The sequence below is a fragment of the Pteropus medius genome, unplaced genomic scaffold (genome assembly GCF_902729225.1).
Source record: "Pteropus medius unplaced genomic scaffold, Ma_sr-lr_union100, whole genome shotgun sequence".
Classification (NCBI taxonomy): Eukaryota; Metazoa; Chordata; class Mammalia; order Chiroptera; family Pteropodidae; genus Pteropus; species Pteropus medius.
Genome location: NW_024350319.1, coordinates 2,424,777 through 2,451,901, shown reverse-complemented (window position 1 = coordinate 2,451,901; position 27,125 = coordinate 2,424,777). Strand labels below are relative to the sequence as shown.

General features: G+C 34.3%; 1 protein-coding gene and 1 pseudogene across 10 annotated transcripts in view; one reads left to right on the top strand and one right to left on the bottom strand.

Moving 5' to 3' along the window:
• SGIP1 (SH3GL interacting endocytic adaptor 1) overlaps positions 1–27,125 on the bottom strand; it is a 182,731-nt gene that overhangs the window by 8,759 nt on the left and 146,847 nt on the right. For all 10 annotated transcript variants that reach the window (XM_039838510.1, XM_039838511.1, XM_039838512.1 and 7 more), the window contains 3 exons: positions 12,951–13,062; positions 4,850–5,005; positions 466–598 (listed from right to left, as the gene is read on the bottom strand). In XM_039838510.1, the coding sequence (XP_039694444.1) occupies positions 466–598; positions 4,850–5,005; positions 12,951–13,062 (401 nt within the window). The remainder of the gene's footprint in view (positions 1–465; positions 599–4,849; positions 5,006–12,950; positions 13,063–27,125) is intronic.
• Positions 8,172–8,290, top strand: LOC120583415 (uncharacterized; annotated as a pseudogene).

Here is a 27,125-nt window from a genome sequence, read left to right as displayed (position 1 = left end):
GCCAAATAGTTTTTAAATATTAAATTACTTTTAACATAAAAAATAATTTATTCGAATTTATTTCATAGGACTATCACATTCAGAAAAAAACACCAGTTACTTACATTTAATAATCGAAAATGAGAGGTTTTAGTACACTAATGTTCTTAATAAAATTACAGTGAACAAATTCATCAATACTTATAATCTTAATTGATGTAATTTTCTCAGCTTCATTTTTTGACATATTTCTCTAATTTTTAAATTAAATATTTTACTTGTAAGTTTAACCTAATAAGGATATATATAAATATTTTTATCACTGTCTCCAAGTAGTCTTTTAAAATTTCTATTTTCTTATAAATTTGTAGCTTTTAAATAATATTAAAAGAACTGTTACTTTATTAATTTTTATTTAATGTTAGGTATGTTAGAATATACATTTGTGATGTGAAAGAGATGCCCTGATCATATAAATAGGCTTACCTGATATTTGAGCATGTCCACATTATAATATGTAGCCTGGGGTTTTTGTTCCGACACTTTCTTTAGGTGAGTCATCAAATTTGGCATGTTTACCCAGAATTCCTTGGTATTGGCATCATTTTGGGTATTATCACTATTTAATTGGGAAGAAAAAATGATTGAGTAGCACCTTGTCACAAAGAAATATCTTAGCAAATTGTCACCTGATTCTATATTCATCTTTGACAATTTGCAGAGATTTTATTACGAACAGTAGTATGGTTTAGTACAATTGCATTTCTGAATGGTATTAAGTTAATAGATTAATACCCACAGGGATACATTATTGTATTGCTATAAATTTCAGTGAGTACCCAGTAGTATTAACCAATCATGGAAATAATTGGTTGCTTTAAACAGTAAATTATTTAGTAATCTAAACTTAATAGCTCTTTCTACATCACCACAGATTCTTCTTAGTTAATGCAATCAAGGAACTGAGTACATTGATTTTCTTTTGAATTGACATGAACAGTAGTTTCTCAGAAAGCACTTAACTAAATATTTGGCCAAATGTAAACACGGTCTTTATCTCCAACTGAGGAGAAAAGAGAGACATTAAATTACCATGCTACATTTTCAGCATTCACACTATTTCATCTAAGAGGATCTAAATCATAAAAAAGTCACTTTTCTTAAAATGACCCTGGAATTTAATGATAATGATCACAGTAATTACAATTGACAAGTACAGTTTTAATGAGCTAAGGAGATTTGTATTTTATGAGAGGTGTTAGCTTTGCTCAAGAGGCCTGTCCACAGGCCAGTCACCCAATGTATCTTGAAAAGGCTTGTATCAGTGACAAAAAGGATCAGGCAAGAGTGTGAAAAATATCTCCTCACTTCCCACACAATGAGGAAACTGAGAATGTAAGTTATTCAGTAACTTGATGCTCAATTTGTTTACTGACATTTCACTTTCAGAATATTCCATATAATACAATAATAGTAACCATAATTTTTTGAGCACTTATTATGTGCTAGGCATTCTGTTAGATACACATAAACTATTTCATTAACATCTACCCTGCAAAGGAAGAATTATCTTTCTTTTTAAAGATGAGCAAATGTTATAAAAAGAGGAAATTAGAGGTTCAGAAGACAGAAGGGTGATAGTGATAAAGTGATAAAGGCAGATCAAAATTAGGTTGCTATGATTCAGTCTCCAGAAGGCAAACTAATCAAAAGAGCTGAGTCAAAACCATCAGGGCTTTAAAACTGCTCCCGGTCTGTTGGGAGGGGGTGATTGTGGGGGCCAAGGCTCAGTGTGACCCATGTGGTTCTGCTGGGCCCTGGTATAGGTTGCTGAGGACACAGCAAAGCTCTATGACCTTGGGCATGTAGGAAGTGGATGGAAAAGGCTCCTGACCCCTGAGACTTGGCCTCTGATCAAGCTGAGCTAAGAATGCTGATAAGGCTGTCCAAACTTTTATTATCTAAAAGCATCCAAGTTGTCCAGAGCTTCCAGAGCTGTAGCTACAGAAGGAGGTAGGAGATAAGAGTAATAGAGAGTCAGCAAAAGTAAATAATTTACTTAAGTTTGAACAGCTTAATAAGTAAGAGTCAGAGTTTTAGCCCATGTCAGTCTTACTATAGGTCACTCTTTCCCACTATGCCAAAATGGAGATGAGAAATGACTATCTAGCAACATGTCATTAATTTGTACTAAGTACATCTGAATAAGTGGGACAATGTTAATTATACTATTTTAAAGAAATGCATTTATGAAGTTTAATAACAAAATAAGCTAAGTCACTTGTCTATGATAATTTCTCAGTAAACTTGCTTTAATAAATGTTTGAGAAAGCTTTGCTAATCAAATACTTGTATAGAGATGCAACTGTTGAATGCTCAAGAAGTCTCGAGAATCTTTTAGTATCATAATTGGTTCAACAACTGTTCCTGAATATCCTTTACAATCAAACCCCTTTCATAAGGGAACAATAAAAGTAAACTTCAAGTTGGTCCCTCTCACAAGGATCACAAACCCAAATGTCTCCAGGAGCCAAGGTGCTAACCTAAATGAAGTCTTTCGGTAAACATAAATGAGACACTTGGCTGGGAGTGAGACAACAGATGTTGAAAGGCTTCTGCTGTATTCAAGAATAATGCTTGGCTACATTATCTTTAAAAATTAGGGGTGGCAATAACTGTGGTGGAGCAGTACTGCATAACAAAACCAAATAGGCTACATGACTTATTGGGTTACCAGTCATAGCCCTGACATAATAATCAAATATTTAGAGTTAATAGGTCCAAATTAATGAGAATTTTTTTTTTTTTTTTGGCAAATAATAATTTAAGGGTCTATATAATGTTTTGTCAAACAAAAACATTCTCAAAGTGCTATTTAATTCAATTCATAAGAGATATATTAACATAAGTATAAAACTCTTACTTATATGCCTGAGGACTTGGCAACATAACTGCCTAAAAAGGCAACCAAAACTATGATTATCACACCAGTTGTGTGCGCAAACAAACCGGTGAGATGGCAGCACATAATTCCTAATTTCAGATGGACGGACCTTGAAAAATAAAATTAACTGGCTTAACGTGCATACCCCCCAAATGGAGGGAAACTAGAGTAAGAAGTTTTCGAGTTACAATCTCTATCATTTTACATTTATCTTTCATTTAATGGGTGATCATTTCTTTTACACTTTTAAACCTGGAATTAAGTTTGCCAGTTAAGCCATAGCAAGCACCAAAGAAGAGGAAATGATCTTGGTACTTGCCTGAAAGACCTGTTTTTTCACCACTGGAACGAAAATCTCATTCAGTTGAGAAAGTGAGTGACTACATTGATCCTCAAATTCCAAATACCAACGACATTTAGTTATTTCTACATAAATATCCATCTTGAAAATTCTTTAAATTATAGTTGAGTTGTTCACTCATTCAACAAAAATTACTCAAGTCCTTATTAGATGCCAGGCACAGAGGATGGTAATGAAGAAACAGTGGTGAACTAATAGATGTGTTTCATTCCTCACGGATTTTACAGACTAGTAGAGGAGATGAATGAATAAAGAAACACAAATAGATAAATTATTATTAATTTTAGTAAGTGTGACAAAGGGTACCTGGAGAGACGATAACAAAGGAACATAATTTAGTTTGAGAATGGTGGGTGAGGGGTTGTGGGGAGGAGAGTGGGATGGTCGGGGGAGGCCGAGCAGAGCTGAGATACGAAGGATGAGTAGGAGTCAGGTGAAGATGGGCGGAACTAGTATTGAAGGCAGAAAAGCCTTTTTGTGGGAAAGGACTCAGTCTGTTTCTAAGACTGGCAGGTCTGGCTGGAGCTGCAAGGAATCTGAGGCACAATGGTGAGAGATGAGGACAAAGAAGCAGGCAAAGGTGGATGGCGTAGGGCCTCAAAGGCAGTGGTAACAAGTTTGGATTCTGCTACAGATGCACTGTGGAGCTATGTGAGAGATATGAGTGAGGACAACCTGATTTACCTCATAAAAGGTCATTTGGCTGCTGTGTGAAAAAAATAGAAGTGGGGTAAGACTGAATGCAGGATGGGAAGGAGGAAAGCAATTACAGAGGTCTAGTGAAATGATGGTGGTCCATTGGACAAGGGAGGTCACAATAAAAGGAAAAAGTGGCCACTTTAGAGAGTGATTTTTAGATGGAATAACAGAACTCAATGATGGAGAGGAAGTTGTCAAGATTTATTTCATCTCATCCATTGCCAATAATTAACATGTGCAGTTGATCATTTTTAACAGCATGTATGAGTATGCATGTTTGTGTAAACGTGCATGTGTTTATATATGATAAAGACATTCATATTTAAGAATTAGAAAAGGTGAAGAAGTATATTTATAGAAACATCTACATAAGCTTCTCTGATGTCATATGTAAAGTTCCATCAAAACAATTATCATTACAATGAAATTATATGTTTTATGGAAAAGATTTTCAAGTTCATGTGAAGAGTAACTCACAGTTCAAATAACATTTGACTTTTAAAGATGCCAATACAAAAAATGAATTTTATTCCTTTTATTGGGTTCATTTCCCACCATCCTCATTCTTTGTCTACTGATGATAAGTAAAACAGACAATAAGTTGTCACTAATACAGATTTTATTACTCTAAATGTCTCTTTAGCCACTTGAGATAGTTGGCCATTAAAATATACATATGCATACATATGCAATTACCCAGAAAAATATGACAGCTGGTAAAAGTTCTGTGTTTCAATCGACACACATATCTAAGTAGTGGTAATTTCTCTATAGTGCTACTCCCTTGCTAAGGTATATCCCTCCCTCGTCTAAGTATAAAGTACTATGCTACGTACATCTAAAAAATTTGAACAAAACATATTTACCAGCAGAGAAGTTGAGGATTTGGCAGGACGTGTTCTAACCTGCTGAAATTTATCACCCGAAAAGTCAGGGCAGCTGGCGATGGGTTGTTGGCAAAGTGTCTGGTGATGCCGGCAGGAAAGGACAACACCATTTCTCCAGTAATCTTTACGATACATCTGGCATATCAAAACACGTGAGAGGAAAGAGAAAGGAAGCTCAGGTCAGTATGCTGTGAATCAAAACAGCTGTGAAAAAGAAAAGATTTATATAACAGTATTACACAGCAGAAGAGATGAAAGATAAGCTCTTGCAATTCCACTCTCAACTACTAAATCATTTCTAAGACTTAAAGGTTTAACACTTACTCCTAAAAAGTAGCTATTATGTCTAATGTGTTTTTGAACTGTAACAAGAAAAGCTCAGTTTTTCTCTTTCTGTAGAAAAGTCTGTATGTTCACCTCATAAATAGCATTATCTATTCTGGTGGTTTTCTCTCTCTTCGATTTCTGAATTTTTGGCACCATATTTGAAGATATTAAATTGCGCAATGTTATCACACTAGTCACTGAAATTTATTTTAGTTCTCTGAGGGACATGATTGATGCCTTGAACATGTTCTTTCATGTCTCTCTGAGGTAAAATTCTTGCTTCCCACTTAATTAGATCTTTTTTCCATTAACTTGTCTATTTGGTTGAAATTGTAAAATCATTTGATATATAGGTTAACACAATAGGATCATAATTTGGAAGGAAGAATACCCCCCCTTTTTTTTAAAGACTTTATTGAGGTATAATTGACATAATGAATGATGCATTTATAATATAAAATTCCAAAATTTTTGACATAGTATACACTTGTAAAACCATCACGCATTCAAGATTATGAACATATCCAGCATCTCTAAATATTCCCTCATGGGTCTCTGTAATCCCTCTTTCCTGCACTTCTCCACATCCTTCTACTCCCCATCCCTAGGCAATTGTTAATATGCTTTCCAACACTGTACATTAGTTTGCACTTTCTAGAATTTTATATAAACCAAATCAGAAAGTATGTGATTTTTTTTGGCTGGCTTCTTCCATTCAGCATAATTATTTTGTGAGTCACTCATGTAGAGCATCAATAGTTCATGCCTTTTTATTGCTGGGTAGCATATGGATATACCATAGGTTTTTTTTTTTTTAAATCCATTTACCTGTTGAAGAAGAACATTTGAATTGTTTCCAGTTTTTACCTATCACAAATAAAGCTGTGATGAATATGTGTGTACAACTCGTATGGACATATGCTTTCGTTTCTCTTGGACGAATATATAAGAATAGAATCACTGGATCATCTGGTAGGTATACTTTTAACTTTGTAAGAAACTGCCAGACTATAGTCAATAATATTGTAATGGCTATGTATAGTGCAAGATGGGTACTAGACTAATCAGGGGGAATTACTTTTTAAATTATATAAATGTCTAACCATTGTCCTGTCTATTTGAAACTAATAAAAAAAATTGAAACAAACAAACAAACAAACAAAAACAACGCTGCTAGACTGTTTTCTGAAATGGAAAAGATCAGCTGTGTATGAATTTCAATTCTTCCACATCTTCACTAACACTTGGTAGGATCTATCTTTTTAATTTTAGCCACTCTGACAGTTGTGCAGTGATATCTCATTGTTGTTTTAATTTCCATTTTCCTAATGGCTAATGATCTTAAGCATCTTTTCATGTGCTTATTTGTTATCAGTTACCTACTTTGGTGAAGTGTTTGTTTAAATTTTCTGCCAAGGTTTTAAATTGAGTTTTCTGTTCTCTTATTAAGTTTTGAGAATTCTTTATATATTCAGGATGCAAATCATTTATCAGATACATGCTTTGCAAAGATTCCGCCTCCCCACCGCCCCCCGCCCCCAGTCTGTGGCTTGTTTATTTTCTTTCTTTCTCGTAAGAGTAACTTTGAAGAGCATAAGTTTTTAATTCATCAATTTATTTTTATGGGTTGTATTTAATAAATTTATTCTTTTGGAGTCCTATCTAAGAAATTTTTGCCAAATCCAAGGTCACAGAAATTTCGCCTAGATTTTCTTCTAGAAGTTTTTTTTTTAGTTTCACATTTAGCTTTATGATCTATTTTTAAGTTAATTTTGTATAAGATGTGAAGTCTGAGTCCAAGTTCATTTTTTTAGTGTGTGGATATAAATATCTAACAGTTCTAGCATCATTTGTTGAGAAAAGACTGTTTTTTCTCCACCGAATTTCTCCACTTGGCAATTTTGTTGAAATTCAGACGTCCATATACGTATGGACCTATTTCTGGATTCTCTATTCTGTTCTATTGATCTATTTTGTCTGACTTTACACCAATACCACACTGTCTCGATTACTGTAGCTTTGTAATAGTTCTGAAATCAAGTATTGTCAGTCCACTTTGTTCTTCTTTTTCAAAGTTGTTTTGGTGATTGTAGATACTTTGCACTTCCATATGAAATTTAGAATCACTGTGTCAATTTCTACATACCCTCGTAGTAGCAGTGTAGCTTCAACTCACCCTTTACTGCCTGCTCTGAGAAAATAATGGGCCCTTATTTTTAATTTACCAATGGGAACCATGTCAAGCTTTGTCAGTAGAGGGCGCTGGAAAGATTTCAGGAAGAAGGGATTTTTTTCTAGTTCCAGTGTGCTTGGCTAGGCAGGCTCTTGCAGTATACAAGGATTATCTGGTGCCAGGCTTCTGCAGGAGCGTGTGTGTAGCTCCTGTAGTGCATATGGGACTCCCAGTGTGTGGGTATTACAGCCCATGTGGCTTTGCTAGTGCCCAGTAGCACAGGAAGTTCCCTAACATCTGACTCCTGTAGTGCGTGTGGCTGGGCTACCCCAGTGCCTGGAGTCTGCAGTGCTTATGGGTTCTCCATTTCCAGGGTCCTGCCATGCACTCACCTTCTCCACAGCCAGCTTCTGCAGTGCATGGTGGTAAGCAGTATCTATTGGCCACTAGCTTCCTGTAGTGTCCCCCTCAGCCAGTTTTGTAGTGGAGTGTGCCCCAGTGAGACACCTCCTCATGAACAGCTGGTAGTCAGCTGGGCTCTCCCTATGCCATGGTGTGAAAACTCTTGAGAAAGTAAGCTGGGGCAATCATATAGCACACCAAACCTTTCAAGGATCACTGTCCTTCACCTGAGGTTCAGCATCTTGCAAATCACTGTTTCATATATTTTGTCTGCTTTTAAGGTACTTTCACGTGGAAAGATAAATCAATCGGTCTCTGTAACTCCACCTTAACCAAAAGCAGAAATCTCAAAAGAAATATTTTTCTTAGGGAACAGTAAGTATTTAAAATGAGTGAACCGTCTACGGTCATGCCACCCTGAACATGCCTGATCTCGTCTGATCTCGGAAACTAAGCAGGATCGGGCCTGGTTAGTACTTGGATGAGAGACCACCTAGGAATACTAGGTGCTGTGGGTGTTAAAAAAATAAATAAAATAAAATAAAATGAGTGAACCTCTTTATGACTTCCCCATACATCTAGATAACTGACTCTTGTACCAGTTCTACAACTTGAAGTTCAGGATTGCAGTTTCTAGAGAAATTGAGGTTAATACATGAAAATATGTTGCTCACGTCTGAGTAAAGGGAACTCTAATTGTCTCACAGCATCTTGTAAACTGTGTAACTGTGATTAATGAGACACATATGGCTTGCGTACACATTTAAAATAGCTGATGCGAAGAACTGCTATAAGCTCATGTGTAAAAGGCTGGGTTTGAGATAGAGGTTGAGGGCAGGTGAGCTTCCTAAAGTTGCCATGTGTTCCCCTCTCCCCTCAGATACTATCATTCACAACTCTGCACTGCTCTGAATGAGAATTTTGGTTTCTGGAAGTTTGTACCTCCATCTCTTTTGAAGGATATTGCTGATCTCCCAGATTGGGTGCCAACTCTGCTGTTTTCCTCTATCTTTTAGATCCATTAACCTTGCTTGATTTACTGATGCTGAGCCTGGATTTCCCCTCAAACTGAGTCTGCTCTTGATGTTTTTCAATAATGTGCATATGCAGAATATTATCTGACAACTCTAGAAGAAAACAATAATTAGTGCACTTGTTAAATTAGACTTCGGCAGGTACCATCACTTAGCATATTATTAGCAGTGGTGGCTCAAATGCTTTTTTATTTGGTAGGAAATCTCAGCTTTTTTTCTAGGTTGCTCAAAGTGAGATTTAAGTGGTGTCTTGGTGGGGGATAAAGTTTCTCTTTTGAAAGCAAGTCAGTGAGGGGAGGAAGTGGTATTTCTTAAGTCAATAAACATATATCGACTCCTAACTATGTAAATTATTTTTGTGTGTGCGTTTTCTTGAGTGGGGAGGCAATTAAAAAATGAACAAAACGGCCTCTACCTTCAAAAGGTTTACAGTGTTGGGTAGAAGGTGAGAGAAGTAGTCGATATAAGGCAAGATAGGAAGCACCAAGGCTTCTCGCTTACTTTTCTGAACTGCATCTTAAGGTCAGACCTTTGCTGATTTATTAATCCTTTCAGTGTCTACATTGACTTGAAACTTTCTATGTAAAAATTAACATTTTCAACTATACTCACTAAAGGAAAAATCTTTGTTTAACTTTAATGATTATTCCTATCAGTATGCAATGTGGCTATATTTCATGTGAGTTTCAATTATGGAGATCTAAAATACTGCAATATGAAAAGTTTAGCAAACTTCCTTTATGAGTAAAATTTGAAATTAGGTGAATCTCTACAAATGAAACATTTATCAAGAATGGCAAAAGTTCAAAGTCAGTTGGCTAAGTGACTTATAAACTGGGTTCTCCCTATTGCCATAGGCAGCACCATGTTATCAAGTCAATAGAAATGCTGGCTAACTTTGATCAGAGAATGTGTGAATTTGATTTACATAAGGTCATCAGAAATGTCTTTCTTGCATAAAATATGACTTCTGTGTACTGCTTTCATAACTAAACCCACAGTCTTCTTTTTAAGCATACATATCTCTGTGCATTTGCAGCTTCCCTTCCTTTATTTATATCCCTGTTCATTGCCTTAGGTACTAGGCAAACTCCTTTTCATATTTCAAGACTCAATTCAAAGGCAGGCCTTTCTGAAGTCTTCCTTAATATTCTTTCCTTTCGGCCTTTCTTAATTTTTCTTTTTGCTAGTTTTCTTGGACATATGTACAGATTTTATGGAAACTGTTTCGTAGTTTCTTGCACATATTTTACCTACTATTGTGAAGGCAAGTACTGTGTCTTAGGTTCTGGGGAGGCAGAAGTACATAACACAGGACCCTGTGCACAGTAGGAACTCAATAAAATGTTTTAAAAAAAATTCATACATACAACAATTATATACAAGGTGCCTGTACAATGTACCAGGCATAATGTAATGCACTAGAATGGGTAGTGAGAAACAAGACAAACATGGTTCGTGCTCAAACCTCCAGTTTAAGCAGGGAGACAAACACTTGAATAAGTAATTGAAATATAATAAGGGAAGGATAGAATATAACTGAGAAACCTAAGTTTTTCTAGGGGTTTAGAGAATTAATTCCTAGCACTAGAATTTTTCAAATAGGAGCCAATAATGGGAGATGCATTTTTCCAGCCAGCAGCAAAAGTCAAGGAGTTCTGCCTATGAGCTACTGAGAAAGATTCAGATATCAGAATACCTATTACAGGTGTCTGAATACTCGGGGAAAAAGTATGATTATATTTGAATGGATTATGTATCATAGTTTTTTAAAATAATTAAAGTAGTAAATTTCTGTTTCCAGTGTATGGTCTGAACATAAATGGGGAAAGCCATGATGCAGGGTGAGAGGGAACCACAGGCAAAAGCAAACCCGTATGCCTTTGTCGCATCATTTCTCTATGTGGCACTGTGTTTGGTTCTATTCTCCTTCCCTCCTCACCCCATGATCCAACTTTTGAACTTGAATTGTTTCTTTGAAAGTGAATAACAAAGGAACAGCAATTAAAATTATTCATTGACTAGAGATGAAACTAAATTTACAAGAATGTCACCTCATGATCTGTTCATAAATTTTAGATCTCATAATTTCAATGAAATATACTGAATCTCCTATCTACCGACATACAGTATATACTGAAACTATTTAAGGCAATATAATTGAAAATAGACTCAATATATGCAGTCATCCACAAGTCAAAGACTCAGTTAATTTAGAGAAGCATAGGAAAATCACAAATGTTAATTTCACTTGAGTGCCAATATAAGTTTCAATATATGAAATGAGGAAGGGAGGGGACACGAACATTCATTCTATAGCACTATGGTTTATCCCACGCAGATATATACAACCTAAGCTCATGGCATTTACTTGCTCTAACAGTTCAAACTCATACCTATGTATGAGGTAGCTTTTGATTTCTATTGATATGTGAATGTGGCAAGTGAACTTCCTGCTCTGAAGATGAAAGAGAAAGGACATGGGATAAACCAGAGCGCTGTAGACTGAAACCTAATCCTCAATGTGCTGGTATTTGGAGGTGGCTCTATTGGGAGATGGTTAGGTCATGAAGGTGAAGCCCTTGCAAATGAGATTAGTGCTCCTATACAAGAGACCCCACAGAGCTTCCTAGCCCCTTCCACCATGTGAGGTTCCACCATGTGAGGTTACATGGCAAACGCTGTCTGTGAACCAAAGAGCGCCCTCTCACCAGACATCAAATCTGCCAGCTCCTGGGCTTCCTAGCCTTCAGAAGTCTGAGAAATGAGCTACCCAGTCTATGGAATTCTGTTGTAGCAGCCCAAATAGACTAAGACACCACAGTTCAGTGTTTGTTTCTCTACAATATTCTGGGCTTAGAATAAAACCTAGATGTTTAAAAGGGCATGACACTCAGGGTAGTCGATAGATTCTAGTGGTTGAGTAGGACACTTAAAGGTGGAGTTATTAATCATGGTAGTCTCCCAGCAAAATATTGCTAGATTCAGACTTAAAAAAACTAGTGTTTCTGAAGTGAAAAGAATTCATGATTAGTCATGCAGATTTCCACTTAAAATATTTGTAGGAATCCAAGTTCTAATAATACTTTATTATCACTGTTTTAAAAATTTTTATAAAATAGCCTAGTGTTCTGTATGCACATTTTTTCTCTCATTTTTATTTCCATAGATATTAAGATTTTCTAAGCCTTCATCCTTGTAAGTAAAAATAAAGAGCAATTATTCCCTCACCAAGATTTGTCCTTTGTTTATTGTTTATCCATCAAATTAAGACTTGGAATTATATTAGTGACACACATGAAACCCAGTTTGACTTATGTATTCAGTTTTCAGTGTAGACCAATAATCATTCTTAACTTTTGTGTGTGTGTTTGTGTCTCATGAAACCCTCTGTGAAATTGACGAATGCTATAGACCTTCTCTATGGACAAATACACATATGCACACACACAAAAGATATACAATGTAATTTCAGGGAATCTACTTCTTGAACCCTTTTTAAGGAACTCTGTATAGAGAGGCAAAATATTTAATTATATTACATATACATTCAGGTCAAGTTCATTGTTAGTTTGTATTGATATACGTAAAATCAGATTCTTGTAAATAGTGCATTTTTCCCTAGAATTTTTAGTTTGTTGTGATTATAATTTTTTTGGCTATTTTTTTCTTACTTAGTAAGGGTAACATACACCTTTTCCTCTTACTAATCTGGGTGTTACGGGAAGATTTTTTTTCCCACATTCTTATTCCAATGCACCATTGTTTCAGTTTATTTGTAGGTGATTCTCATCCAGGAAAAACAAAGACAATAAAAGATATTATCTGGACATTTACTTTTATGAGACAATAAGTTTTCTCACTGTTGACACAGTTGAGTTAGAGTTTTCTGTTACTGCAACCAAAACTGAATCAGAGATTTTTAAATAGTAAGATATTAGATTATTGGACTTTTTGGTACAGTTTTAGAAAAGCGGTGAATTAGTACACCTAATTAAAATTTCTCCTCCATTCTAGATATATCACCTGTTATTGTTAGCTGGGCTTTTTGGTTTTAGGATAAGAAATAAAAGTTATAATTAGAGTGTCCTCTGCTGAATAAGATAGAGTTTGGAGAGCACAGCGGACCAAGCTCTGGGCTTACTTGCTTGGATCTGCTCCTTTGAAGTAGGCATTGACTGTTTCTGTAAATGCTGCTGCAACAGGAAGGGTGTCCTGGGCTCCCATGGTTAGGGGGCTGGGTCCCCTGGAAGAACCTGCATGAAATGAAAAACTTTCATTTATTATAGGCAGAAAAGACATTTTAGTAAATGTGTAACTGTATTAAAGAATTAAAGAATAAAATCTATTAATGGAAAAAAATAACGTGTTAAGAACCGTAACTCTGTCTATTTAACATAGAGCTCAAGTATTTAAAAATAAATATTTGGCTGGTTTACAGACAAACACATTTGAAATTAATTCAACTATATATTTTACTACAGAAAGAAATCCAAGCAGAAAAATAAAGTCTTAGGGTTTTAAATGTTTTGTATAAAGCATCAGGCAGTATTTGCATGACAGTTTGTACAGCAGATAGATAATAAAGAAAATCATTAGCTTCCTTTTTGAGCATCCACCCTATACAATTGTTCATAAAACTTTTAGTGTTTCTTCATTTTCAAGACACAAACAGCCATAGGGTACCATCTTGCACATTGTCTTTTTTTCTGAATTATTTCCATTTCAAAAATTCTAGATTATTTCCACATTACCCTCAGATCGAGTAGGCTCAAGCTTACATGTCCAAAAAATACACAACCAAAATGTATACCTTGACTTAGCACAAACACATAAATACATTAATTCACACTATTAAAAATAACAGAGGTGCTTATGCTTATTTAACACCTGCTACATACCAGGCACTGCACCGGATACCTTACAAGAATGATCACATTCAATCCCATATCAGCTCTGCAAAATAAGCATTATTATTCCTATTTTACAGAGGAGAAAACTGAAGCTCAAAGAGGTAAATGACTTGCCCATGACAGTATAGTTAGTTGAGTGACAAAGTTAAAATTCAAACCTAGATTCGTTGCCCTATAAAGCTTAGGTTTTTCTTATGATGTAATACAGTTTGTCTAACTGAAACATTTGCTTGTATGATTTTGATATAACTTGAGGGTTCCAATCCTTGAGCAAGGTTTAGGATAGTTGTTTTTGTTATTAATCTATAGGCATGGTACTATAGATTAATAACAAAGGATTATAGTCACCATATAATTGAAATTTGAAGTTTTGTGAAGAAAGAATGAACAGTAAAATTTTAGCAATTACAAAGTATTTAATTATGTCCCACACTCACTGCTTCTGTTTCTAGCAAACAAAAACATTTACTCTTCCCTACCCCATTACAGATTACATGTTATGCTTCTTTTCTTTTACCTTCAATAATTTCTGTCCTCTTCTCTTGTCATGAAAAAATCTACCCTTTGTATATCTCTCTTCTTAATAAAGTTTTTCTTGATAGTTCTAGATCATGTTAGCCTCTTCTTTTTCTATCTTTCCTTGGCTTTCAACATCTAGTATTCAGTTATCTAGAAATTAATCACTAACAAACATTGCTTACTATCCACTATGTATCAGGCACTATGGTAGGTGCTAGGGATTCAAAGATAAATTAAACATAATCTTTGTCCTCAAGGAGTTACGTACAGTTTGATGTGTTAATATCATCAGCCTTAACATCATCAATGTTCACTACCAGCATTACCTTCAGTACTGTTACTTGCTGCATCTTTACTATGTATTTTACATGTTATCTATGTATACATATAAAGTAATTATCTTCATTTTATAGTTGATAGAGCCAGGGCTCAAGAGTTTATACAATGTGCTCAGTCTTACACAGCTGGTACACAGAATATTTAAGATTGGTATTCAGATATGTATAAGTTCAAAGTTTAGGCTCTGAGGTCTGTATTATTTTGCTACCTTAATAGTGAATTGCAGCACCATTTAGGGCAAGTACCAATGATGAGTCTTAAGATGAAGTATGCATGCCTAAGTCTTTGCTGCCCATGAGACTGTAAATATTAAGAAAGAAGAAACCATGACCTGAGTTTCTTTTATGAAGCCACTATGATCCCTAAAACAGAGGCAAAATTACATTAACCTTTCATTAAATATATTGTTGGATCTCAGAAAGGTAAAGTTTATTCACATCTATAAATAAGAAAGCACACTAAACAGAGGCCATTATTTTGTAGTAGTGTTGCTCAATTTATTTGTTCTGAATTGCTAGTAGGTCATTCTCCTTAAGTAGAATGGTTTCCCCAACTGTTGGTTAAAACTGGGCAAGAGGGCTGGATTCTATTATATCAGGATTATAGTCACCATATAATTGAAATTTGAAGTTTTGTGAAGGAAGAGATAGATCTGCAATCAAATAATTAGAGCAATTTCATGAATGCTTTAAGAATGATATGACCAAAACTCTATGAAAGCAATTTCTGCTGCTCGGATAGGTTAGGGAAGGTTTCATTGAGTAGGTGATATGATAGCTGAAGTTTGAGAATGACTAGGATCTCAAGATGGGGAGAAGGAAGATGGTCTAGCATGTACATAGGTGTGGAGCTGAGCAAACATATGGCATTTTGAGAAACCATAGGAAGCACAACATTGTGTGTGTGTGTGTGTGAATGTAGTGGGTATTAAAGGGTGAGACTTTGAGAGTTAGGAATTAGGTCATGAAGTGTTTTGCATAAATATTTAGGAAAATTTGTCTTTATAAGTGATTCATAGGCATTAAAATCAGTTACTTTTTGGTATTCTAAGACAAATCTGTGGATGCTTCTCAGAGCAGAGTGCACATATATACAACATTTATGTAATTTAAAACAGAATTATAAATTTCTTGAAATTTCTTAGGGGTCTTGGAACTAGTTAGGAACACTGTTTATAAAAAATGTGAGGCCTGTGAAGTATTAGAAATAGGGTGGTTACAATGGGGCTTGAGTTAGATCATTCTTGCTATAGTGTGGTGGATAATTTAGTGAAGGAGACAATAATGTAGGTGAGGAGAACGGTTAGAAAGAAAAGATAAAGTTGGTGAGAAATGCAGATGTTAGTAGATAAAGGGAATGTCAGGTATAATATCTTTCAGTTTTGCAAAACATTTAATAGTCTTCCATGATATTCTTGTGCATAAAGTAGTGAAACTTGGTAGATAATAGTCTTATCAAGTGAATTGAAAATCACAATATCTAATGAACACGAATCAGTGGTTTTACATCCATTGGGAAGAAAGTCTCTAGTGAATTGTCTCAGAGATCTTAGTCTGGACTTTTTATTGCCTTGGGTAACTAGAAAATATGCTCAAAAATGGTACATTGTAGTGGCTGAGAAGGAATTTGGTATCAGACATACCTGCGCTTGAGTCCTGTCTCTGACTATTATTATCTATATGATCTTTGGCAGGGATGATGTAATAATACCCACTCTGTGGGCCTGTTCTGAGGATAAAATGAAGTAAAGAATTTAGCACAGTGCTTGGTGCATAGTAAGCACTTAACAATGATTAGTTATTTTTATGATTATTATTACAATTCAAGATACTACAGAAGTTCTCTTAAATAATGACACTCATTGAAGTGCTCAAAAGTATCTAAAACTTTTAGAATATGGGGCTGGAGCTGAAAATATCAGCAAAAACACATGTAGAACTGCTATATAACAAGATTAAAATTTTCTCAAATAATTGTGGTTTGGGGAAAACTAGTGTGATGGAAGAACACTAAAAAAATATTTGGGCGTTTAGTTGATACTTGACTTTCTATTTGGGAGTTCCAAACACTGCTTTTTGGGATACATTAGTGACTCTAGATCATTAGAAATGATAACATTACTGCTTTTTGTTTGTGTGATCTGTTTTAAAGCTTGTCAGGTGGCAATCAGAACACTTATTCACAAGCTGAAGACCAAACTCTTCAGTGTACCGATGTATAAGACCGTCTGTGTTCTAGTCTGAATGTTATTGTACCTTCAAAATTTAATGTTGAAAACCTAATGCCCAATTGATGGTATTAGGAGGTCGGGCCTTTGGGAGATGACTGGCTCATGAAAGAGGAACACTCATGAATGAGATCAGTGCCCTTATAAAAGAGGCCCGAAGAGAACTAGCTTGTCCCTTCCACCATGTGAGAACACTGAGCCTTTGGCAATCTGAAACTTGGAAGAGGTTTCCCTAGAACCAGACCATGCTGGCATCCTTACCTTGAATCTAGAGCTTCTAGAACTGTGGGAAATAAAATTTTGTTGGTTATAAGCTACCTAGTCTGTGGTACTTTGTTATAGTAGCCAGAATGGACTAAGACATGCAATCTGACACAGATCTATCCTTCATGACCCATTTCTTCCCACTCCTTCCAACAACCCTATACTCTAGCTATGTTTACTTCTGGGCATTATAGTCCTTATAGTAGATTTAATCAATAATGCCAGGAAAGAAGAAAATACCAAAGCTTTACAAAGGACTTTTTTACCTTAAAGGATCCACAATTTATAATCCCAATTTCTTCATATCCTTATACATTGCACATAATACATCATTTTTATTTTACTTTTTTTTATTTATTACATAATTTTCTTTATTGCTATCTGGTCTACCTATCATTTTTGACAAGTATATATTATTCTACAAACATTCTCCAAATGTCAAGCCATTAATAGATAGCAATTATTTTAAATCTATCTTCATATAAATTTTTCTTCTTTTTTATTTTTAATTATTTCCTTAAGATATAGTTTTATTATTACAAAGTAGGTGACCAAACCATAAGACATACAAATTTTTGACTACTAAGAATGAGATTATTTTATATAAAGTTATATTTAATGAAAATGCTATCAGTAATAAATGAATGTTTCTGTTCCCCTGCAGTGCCTTAGAGAATCTTTGTTAATATGATTACTGGAAAACTGGTTAAAATCAGAAGAGTATCTAAGATGGTGAACAATTCAAACTTCATGGCCTGAGAGGACTAAGAGGGGCCTGGAAACTATTTTCAAATATCTGAAGTAATATTGCTAGACATCGACTCAAAGGACTAGAGTTCCTGCCCATGAACCTGTAAGTTTATAGCTTTATGACTTTGGGCAAGTCAATTAACTTTAGGTTTTCTCAACCATAAAATGAAGGCAATAGAACACATAATATCTGTTTTAGAATTCCATGATTTTAAGTTCTTTAAGGTATTTAAAATTTTTTAAACAGTAGGAATGACTTTCTAACAGAGAAATAAACTGTGGAAACATGAATATGTAACCTCTCAAGAAATAAGGAACAAACATATAGAAAACCTAATAATAATAACATATGAAAAAAAGAGCTTAAGAAAATAAAGTGACAGAACTGTGACATTATTTCATTGTAAAATTAATTGCCAAATAAACAGTATAGGGGTGTCGTTCCATGATTTAACAAAAGGAAGCTTGGGCTTACATACAGACTTGAGTGTGAATCTTGACTAATCTTTGTGACTCGGTTTCCTCACCTTTAAAATAGAATAGATAATAATATTTATGTTAAAGGCTTGTGGAGAACATCAAATGGGATAATATTTATGAAGTCCTTATTTTGTCAGAGTGAGCTTTACTCAAGTTGTTGAATTAGAGTGAGTTTTTTGGAGCTGAGTAGTTATTTCGGTAGAAAACGAAGGAAGATGATGCTGCAGATGGCATTTTTCATTGAGCATGCAGATAGACTAGAACCTTCAGTTTCCTTACATCACTAAAATTCTGTGCATGCATGCTTAATTTTTTGCATATTACCTAAGTAGCTATTATAGCTACTTAAGTTGCTTGATATAATGCTTAGACTATAGAATATAAAAATTTGTTGAATGCATGTTTTTGTCTTTCAATTCATTCAAATGTGAATTCCTACAATAATTAGACATTGTACTAGCTGCTGAAGGATGCACAGAAAAGCATAAGACACATGCCTTCCTTCACTGAGCTTATAATATGGGAAAGGACTATAATATTAAATAGAAATGGAAGATAAAGCACTATATAAAGTGAGAAAATAGTTTAATATTATAATTATTATATAACCATTAATAATCATTTTTAAAGATGTGTAGGTAGAAACAGTATTTATTATGTCTGTCTTTGAATAAAATAAGGTATCACAATTAACATTGTTTTATATTCTTTATACACTGAAGAGATAAACAAGTTCAGTATAATTATCTCTATTTCTCTAGCCCAAGGTTGCTCTGTAGTAAGTGGTAAAGCTGCAATTCAATCCTAGGTCTCCTGACTCTATAACAAAAACAGTAGTAGCAATAACGAAGACTTCTGTAGTTCTTACTGTATACTAAGAATGTTTCGAGAGGCTTTACTTATACTAATTCTTACTCCTGATAATACCTCTATAAGGCAACCATTATTATCCCTGTTTTACAGATGAGCGAACTGAGGTTTCAAGTCATTCATTCAGTATCCTTGCTCATAGTCACCCAGTCAGTAAACAGTAAGAACAGGATTGGGATACAAATTCTGAATAGGACTGCCTGGCTCTGGACCCCAAACTCTTACATATTCTGCTCTAGGAGCATAGAAGTCAGAATAAAATTATGTTAAGCAGTTGATGGCTCATTTGTGATAGCCCAGAAGGGCTAGTTGCTGCCATCAGTTGTGCAGTTTTGACAAAACAGCAATTTCAGGGTCTTGGCAAGCAATTGGCATACACACTTAGGGAGTTCTGAGAAATGGAAAAGGGCACACAGAGTCACCATTGTGATATTTTCTGAAAGGCAGTTTTTTCTGTCACTGTTATTATCAAACAAGGTTACACACACACACACACACACTCACACACACACACACACATAAACACATACAACTAGACACACCTTAAAGATATAAAAATTTTCTCACTGATAGTGTGAAACCTTGAAAAGATAAGGTCCTTAATTTTGTGGAGGTATTTTCTGAGTAGTCAATTAAAATATGAATGTGGATATGGAGTTCAGACTGTGTACATAAAATGTTAAAGGAAAAAGGAAAAGGGAGTGAAGGAGAGATTTTAAAAGAGAAAAGAAAGATACAAAAAAAAAAGAAGAAAAGTAAGTAAAATAGTCAGGTACAAAAATTGAGTAAAAGTATAAGAAAGTTTACAAACTAATGTTTGCATCTTGAATTCAACAGAGACACCTCATCTCACACCACTGTTGGTCGTTTGTATGGAAGTGAAGCAGGTAATCAAGGTGGCAAATGCTATTTACATCCAGGAATGAGAATGTAGGAGATAGAACAAACAGAGAGAAGTAACAGAAAGTCTCAGAATGTGTGGAAGAAGAAAGAAGGAATTTCAGGGGTTGTATGAAGGAGCAGAGAGTAGAAATTGGTTTAGTATTTTTTCTTAAAAAAAGCAGATAATGTTAGTTGGAATGAGTAAAAAAATAAATTATATTCAATTATAATAATTTATAAAGTACATTCTGTATAATGCAGTAATAAAGACAAAGAAATTAGATTGAATTACATTTGAATCCTGACTTTATCATTTACCAAGTGACCTTAAACAAATTACTTAACATTTCTAAAGTTCAAATTCCTAATTTTGTAAAATGGAGATAGTACCTTTTACAGATGTTGTGAGGGTTAAATATGATGATATAGGATATCTTTGTTATCTGGGAATAGCCAGTTATGGAAAATAGTCACCTAAAAATGTATTTAAATGGTTCTGAAAATTTCATAGTATATAGTGATAAAAGGCTTAATTGGGATTCTAAATTCTCGTAAACTATATTTGTGAAAAAATCTTTTATCAATACACAATCAGATAAGTAATGGGTTTTTAGAGTGAACAAAAATGGTTTGTGTTGATATTTTGAGGAAGGGCATGTTTTTCTGATAAAATTGTATTATAGCTCTACACACCAAGGTAGGCTCAGATTTGGCTTTGATTCATCATAAAGTGAGCTATTATTGCAGAGTTAATTGAGAGTTTTATCAATTTTCCTATGGGCCTCTCAATTTCTTAATTTTCTTCGAAGTGGTTATGATATAAGCTTCCTTTTTTCCTTCTTTTTCAGTTATTAATAGTTTTATTTCTGCTAAACCCTTAATTGATAATGACTTTGGTGTGACCTAAAAAGCTTTACACTATCACTTTCATTGACTTCATGGAATCCTGCATGCTTTCTATATATTACAGATCAAGAAACCAAGTCTAAAAGAAGATAGTCATTTGCCCACATTCTCACAGACAGTAAGTGATAGAGTCATAGGGTTCAAATGTAGGTCCACTTAACACTATGCTCTTTCTATATAATGAGCCACATAGGTCTCATCTCAACCCACTATGGCATTGGGTGAGTTATAACTGTTACGATGCTTTTCAGGGTGTGAGGCATTCGTCTTCATGAAAAGGATGATGGCACGCTTATGAAAGTCAATTATCATAAAGTAGAATTAAGAATACTGAATTTCTAGATATGTAAATAAAATTAGAGTTATTTTCAGTTTTCCTCTTCATATGTCCCTGCTTATCTGTTCTATCCCCCCCATATATATATTTCATGTGCATACATTTTTTGCTTTTCGAATTTCACTCTGTCCAGAAATATACGATCAGCTGATTTTTGTTGTGTTTTAAGAATTTTCTTCAAACTGTGTCTTTGCTTATAGTCCCCGAACCATTATCCAAATTAATGCACTAATTAGTTAACATCCTAAAACATGTTTGACTCAAAAAATGGGAAAATATACTTTGCTTTTATCATCAAAGTCACATCAAACATATTCAACACAAGGACTATTGTTATAAATGGACATGAGGGAGAAGACAAAGCCATAATGAAATGCCTTGGATATGAGGACTGGTATGACCAAACCCTAGACAATTTTACATAGACAGCACTGAGAATTTGTTTCATCAAGCATTTGAAGTTCAGCCAGATAGAACACGGTATTACAAAGAATATAAATAATGATATCAAAAGGTGATTTATGTAGAGCACTTATATGCGATGGCCACTGTGCTGAATACTTTACATGCATTGTCTTGTACTCTCAAAACATCTCTTTGAGGTACAAACCTTTATTATGTATATTTTGCTATTGAGGAAATTGAGGCTTAGTGAAATTTGCTCTAGGTCATTTCCTTTGCAGTAATAGATGTATTGGGACTGAAAACCGGATCTATCTTCAGTTACATTCTTAAACCCTGACCTGTATCACTAATGTTTACCTATCTATATTCATAAGCTTTGCTCCAAGGTCTAGCTGGATGCACAACAGGTATTCTTAATGGAGCAGGTATTCTTAATGGAGCACCCCCTAAAGGAGATAAAATGGGCTCTTTGGGAAAAGTGAAAGAAATCTTACATATAAAGCACACAGATATACATGTAGTATATAACCAGATGTTCAGTACATATGTGATATTAAAAGTCTCCCAGGGAGCAATTATGGAAAAACATATGACTAAAAAGTCTCCCTGGGTAAGGGAAGGAGGATAAAGAAAAAAGTTTGAAAAGCACTGATTTGTAGTGTTAAAAGGGCCATGGATGTGAATGACCTTATATACCTCATCATCTCTTTTAGAAAAAACTTTAAGGTACCAGTTTTCCTGAAGGATAATAGTTTCATTCTTTCTTCAAACTTACACTGAGTAACATCTGTGGTTCCATAACTACGAGTGATCTAATCAAGATACTTGGGAAAATATCTGGTAAGGACCATAAAAAGGAACAGAATGTAAGAAAAGGAGGCTCAGGAGCTTAATCAAGCCAGGAGAGGTGTTCTCCCATGAGGAACGTGGGCAGATCTTCAGCTGAGACAGGAAAGAGGTGAATCTAGTCAGGGGATTTGCTATAATTAGAGAAGCTAGAGAGAGCCTTGGTTAGGTTTCAAACCAAACAGGAGTAAGGCCAGAATACAATAGTAGGGGACAGTGACACAGGTCTAAGAGCACAAAGGGAAGGAGAAAGGAGTCTGTTTAAGGAATGGGGAGAATTAGAGATTTTAAAAAAGACATCTCATTCACTCTTCTGTAAAAAGTCTGGTGTATATTTTCAGAGAAGTGGTTGCTACTTGAAAGCATAGCCTTGGAGCTGACAGTAGTAGCGTATTATCATCCTATTAGAGTCTTTCTCAAGTACAAGTGGGAGACATTAAGACTTTTAAGGAGGAACAAAATAGTCACTGAAGGACTATAAATGACTAAAAAAGTATGAAAACAAGTTCGGCCTCACTAGTAATCAAAGAAATACAACAGGAAGAGAGACCAATTTTTTTACCCTTTTTTCCCAGAATAAATCTAGAAAAAATAAAACAACAAAACAGTACTTCATGCTTGTGAGCATATAATGAAATAGGCACTGTAATATAATGTTGGTGGAAGTAAAAACTGGTATAATTTTTCTAAAAAACTACTTGGCAATGTGTACCATGAAACTTTAAGAGTTCTATAATTTTAGCCCATAATTCCAATTTTAAGGATCCATTCTAAGAAAATATCATAAGGCCAAAGAATTATGTGCAAAAATGTTCACTGTATGTGGGACAACTTGAAGCAATTTAAATGCCTAATTGAAAGAAAATAAATTATGATTCATGACAGAATATAATCTTATGCAGATATGTAAAAGTATTTAGCAATTAAAAATAGAACTAAAAACAATTACTTATCACATTTTCCCTATTTGATTGGAAAAAGTAAAAAGAACTAATATAACTCAGTGTTTATAAAGACACGAAAAAATTGTTAATCATATCGTTGGTGTGAAATTTTTGTAGAGACATTTAGTAATATGTAGTGTTATTTAAAATGTGCATTCCCTTTACCATTATGATTCCATTTTTAGCAATTTATCGTTAGGACAAATTCAGACAAGTCCATGAAGATAAAGTTTTAAGACTGCTCATTGCACCATTTTACATAATAGCAAAAAAAAAAGGGTATAAACTTAAATAACCATTAATAAATAATAGGTACAAGTACATAATATAATACAATGGAACCATTAACATGGTTATATAGATGTGTATATATATATATGTATGTATGCACACACACATATACACAAACTGCATATAGTAAATTTAAATGGCTACTGTTGACTGATGGTTGCAGAGCAGATTATATATTTTATTTGCATAAAATTGTACATAACCTATTTCTTTGATTATAAGCAACATACTTTTGAAAGTATTTTAACATTTCTGAAATTGAGATGCATCTTGTAATCAATGTCAATAAAAACAAGGCAGCTGCTAACAGCATGTTCCACTGTTGTCTTTGCTTGTACTTGTGGGAATGTAATCACAAGTAGAGTTATCAGCTCATCTCGTGTTCTCTTTAGTTCAGGTGAGTTACTTGAATTGATAGCCTCACATGTGATTGAATTTTAACTTACATTTAGACAATTATTTCACCTTAAAATGTATTTTTTAAAAAAGATTTCATCTGATACAGCAATAAAGTGAGAAGTTATTAGTACACAGAAGATAAACTGTCACATAGCAGGCTATGCAACTTTAGGCAGGAAAAACTGCTACATTCTTTGAAATCTAAGCCACAAAAATTTGAAAGACGAGACAAGTAGGTTACAACTGAATTATACATCATGAAAGAATATAAAACTCAGGTGCTAAAACTATATCTGTTAAAAATTTTTAACTGACTTTCAAGATTAAACCATCAACGTCAAAGAGAATAAAGAGGTCATGATTATGAATATGTGGTATAAAAAGCATCAAGTCACTGTGATATTAAACACACTGCTGATGGCAAAAAGTGATTTAAAAGTATCTTTAATTCTGAATATAAAATACGTTTAAACTCAATTTCTCATGGTTATAGTGAAGATAGTGGCTTACATTTTGTCAGCTATTGTTGGTTGGAAAAAAATGCTTTTTTACATTTAGTGAAGTTTATTTTGCACCTAAAAGTTGTTATTAAACCAATAGAGCATATTCTAATGCATGACTTCTTGGAATCAAATAAATGCAGTGAGTGTGTGTGTATGTGTGTAGGTATATACAGAGAGAATTTTCTTCAAGATTTTTCACCAAATGTTAAAAATGGTATTTCAATTAATCTCTCAACAATGTGATTTCAGGGTTAAATTTACTCTTCTTTTTCTTTTTCTTTTTTTTCTTTAGTTCTAGAATCTTTTTTATTTTCTTCAGCTTTATTGAGGCATAATTAAGAAAAATTTTTTATGATAAAGTATACATTGTGATGATTTGATAAACATATACATTGTGAAAGAATTCCTTCCATTTAATTAACACATCCATCATGCATATATTTTCTTTCTTTCTTTCTTTCTTTCTTTCTTTTTTTGTGAGATCATTTAAGTTCTGCTATCTTAGCAAATTTCAATTGTACAATATGGTGTCATCAACTATAGTCACCGTGTTATGCAGTAGATCCTCGGACCTCATTTATCCTATAGACGAAAGTCTATAATCTTTACCAACCCCTCCCTATTTCCCCCACCCCCTCAGCCCCTGACAACTATTTTTCTACTCTCTGTTGTTTTTAAGACTACATATAAATGATACTATGCAGTATTTGTCTTTCTCTGTCTGGCTTATTTCCCTTAGTATAATGCCCTCAAGATCCATCCATGTTATTGCAAATGGCAGGATTTCCTTCTTTCTCTGTATTTACTCTTTCTCTGTATTCAAACAATACAAAATTTTAAAATTTCTTTGTATTTTAAAAAATTTCTCTGTAGTATTTGAATTTTCAGAAGTAATATGCTTAAATCAACTTCATGATCAGAATAAAGAAAACAGCTATTTTCAGATATGTTTAAATGGCACAGGGGACATTCTATATTAAAATAAAAGGATGCATTATTATATCCTGTACGAAAATATAAATCATATATATACACACACACACACACACATGGTCACGTACACATGAAAAATCTTAGAAATGAAATATGCCTAAATGATAACAGAGGTTCTCTATGGTTATTAGATTATAGATTATTTCATTTTATTTAAACTTTCATATTTTTCTAAATTTTCTATAATGGCCATGCATTATACTTTGATATTGTGGCAAAAAATATTAGAAATTGGGAGCTACATTGGGATCTTAATAACACTGAGGTTTCTACATTTTTCCTTTATTTCTTGAATGGTTCCTGTTCTCACAGTTAAAAAGTGGATGCCAGCAATTTTCAACACTACTGAAAGCTGTTCCCCTAAGGGGCTGAGATTTATGAATGGAGAGGCATGAAGAATGCTGTCTGTTGTAGTCTGACTGCCTGAAAACCTGCCATTTGAGCTGCTAGTTTCGCGCAGAATGGGCTGTGAGCAGAGTCCAGAAAAGGCAAAATCTAAGGAAAGTATTCAATATTAAATACTCATTCTTCCTCTTCTTGGACTCACCCTTTACAATGATGATGGAAACTTTTGAAAGTCACTGAAACATTCTTGAAAAATTAACATTGCCCTTGCTCCTTGTGACACCAGAATAACCTTTTGCGTTTCTTCAGAGGCGTATTTCAAGCCCCTAAATCAGATCTTAGAGGAAGCCATGTTGTAATTACTCTGAATCTAAAACCAAGAAACACAATTGTAAAGAGTACACCCTGTGTGTGTGAATGTGTGCCAGCAGCAAATGAAACTCTAAAACCATATATGCTCACGTCCTGGTGATTTAGTACAGCAGAGCCAGTAGAAGAGAAACAAGTTCATGAAAACCTGTCTGCTAAAAGTCCATGCTCTAGCAGAAATTATTACCACATGCATGATGGAAAAAAAGTTAAAGACACGAAATGGTGAAAATCTTAAGGGTATTGACTTATCTTAATGCCTTATCTTAAAAGCCATGTCTTGACAATCCCAAATCAAACTTTGATTTAATAAATGAAGCAATGGTTATAAAATTCTTAGCACATATTAAGTATTCATTAATGATAATTATTATTTTAGAAAATAATTACATTAGTATAGTACTTTATAGTTTTTAAAGACCTTTTACAAGTAACTAAAATCTCTTAGGGGTATGTATGGGATTGGTTAAATATAATTATTCCAGACACATTAAAAGGGCTTAGAAATGGGAACTTCTCCTGAGTGTTGACATCACATCTTAGAATCACTTCTTCGTTCATTACGCCAGTTCTCCAGTCTGAAGGGAGTAGTTAGAGGTTCTCCTCTTTGTCTGGGGTAGTCAGAGTCAAGGGTACGAGGGGAAGGACAGCCGCAATCTGCGGACAGCTCTTCTTAGAAGGCACATAATAAAAAGCTATTGCATGATGAAAGCTCACAAACATGCAAAGGTAAAGCA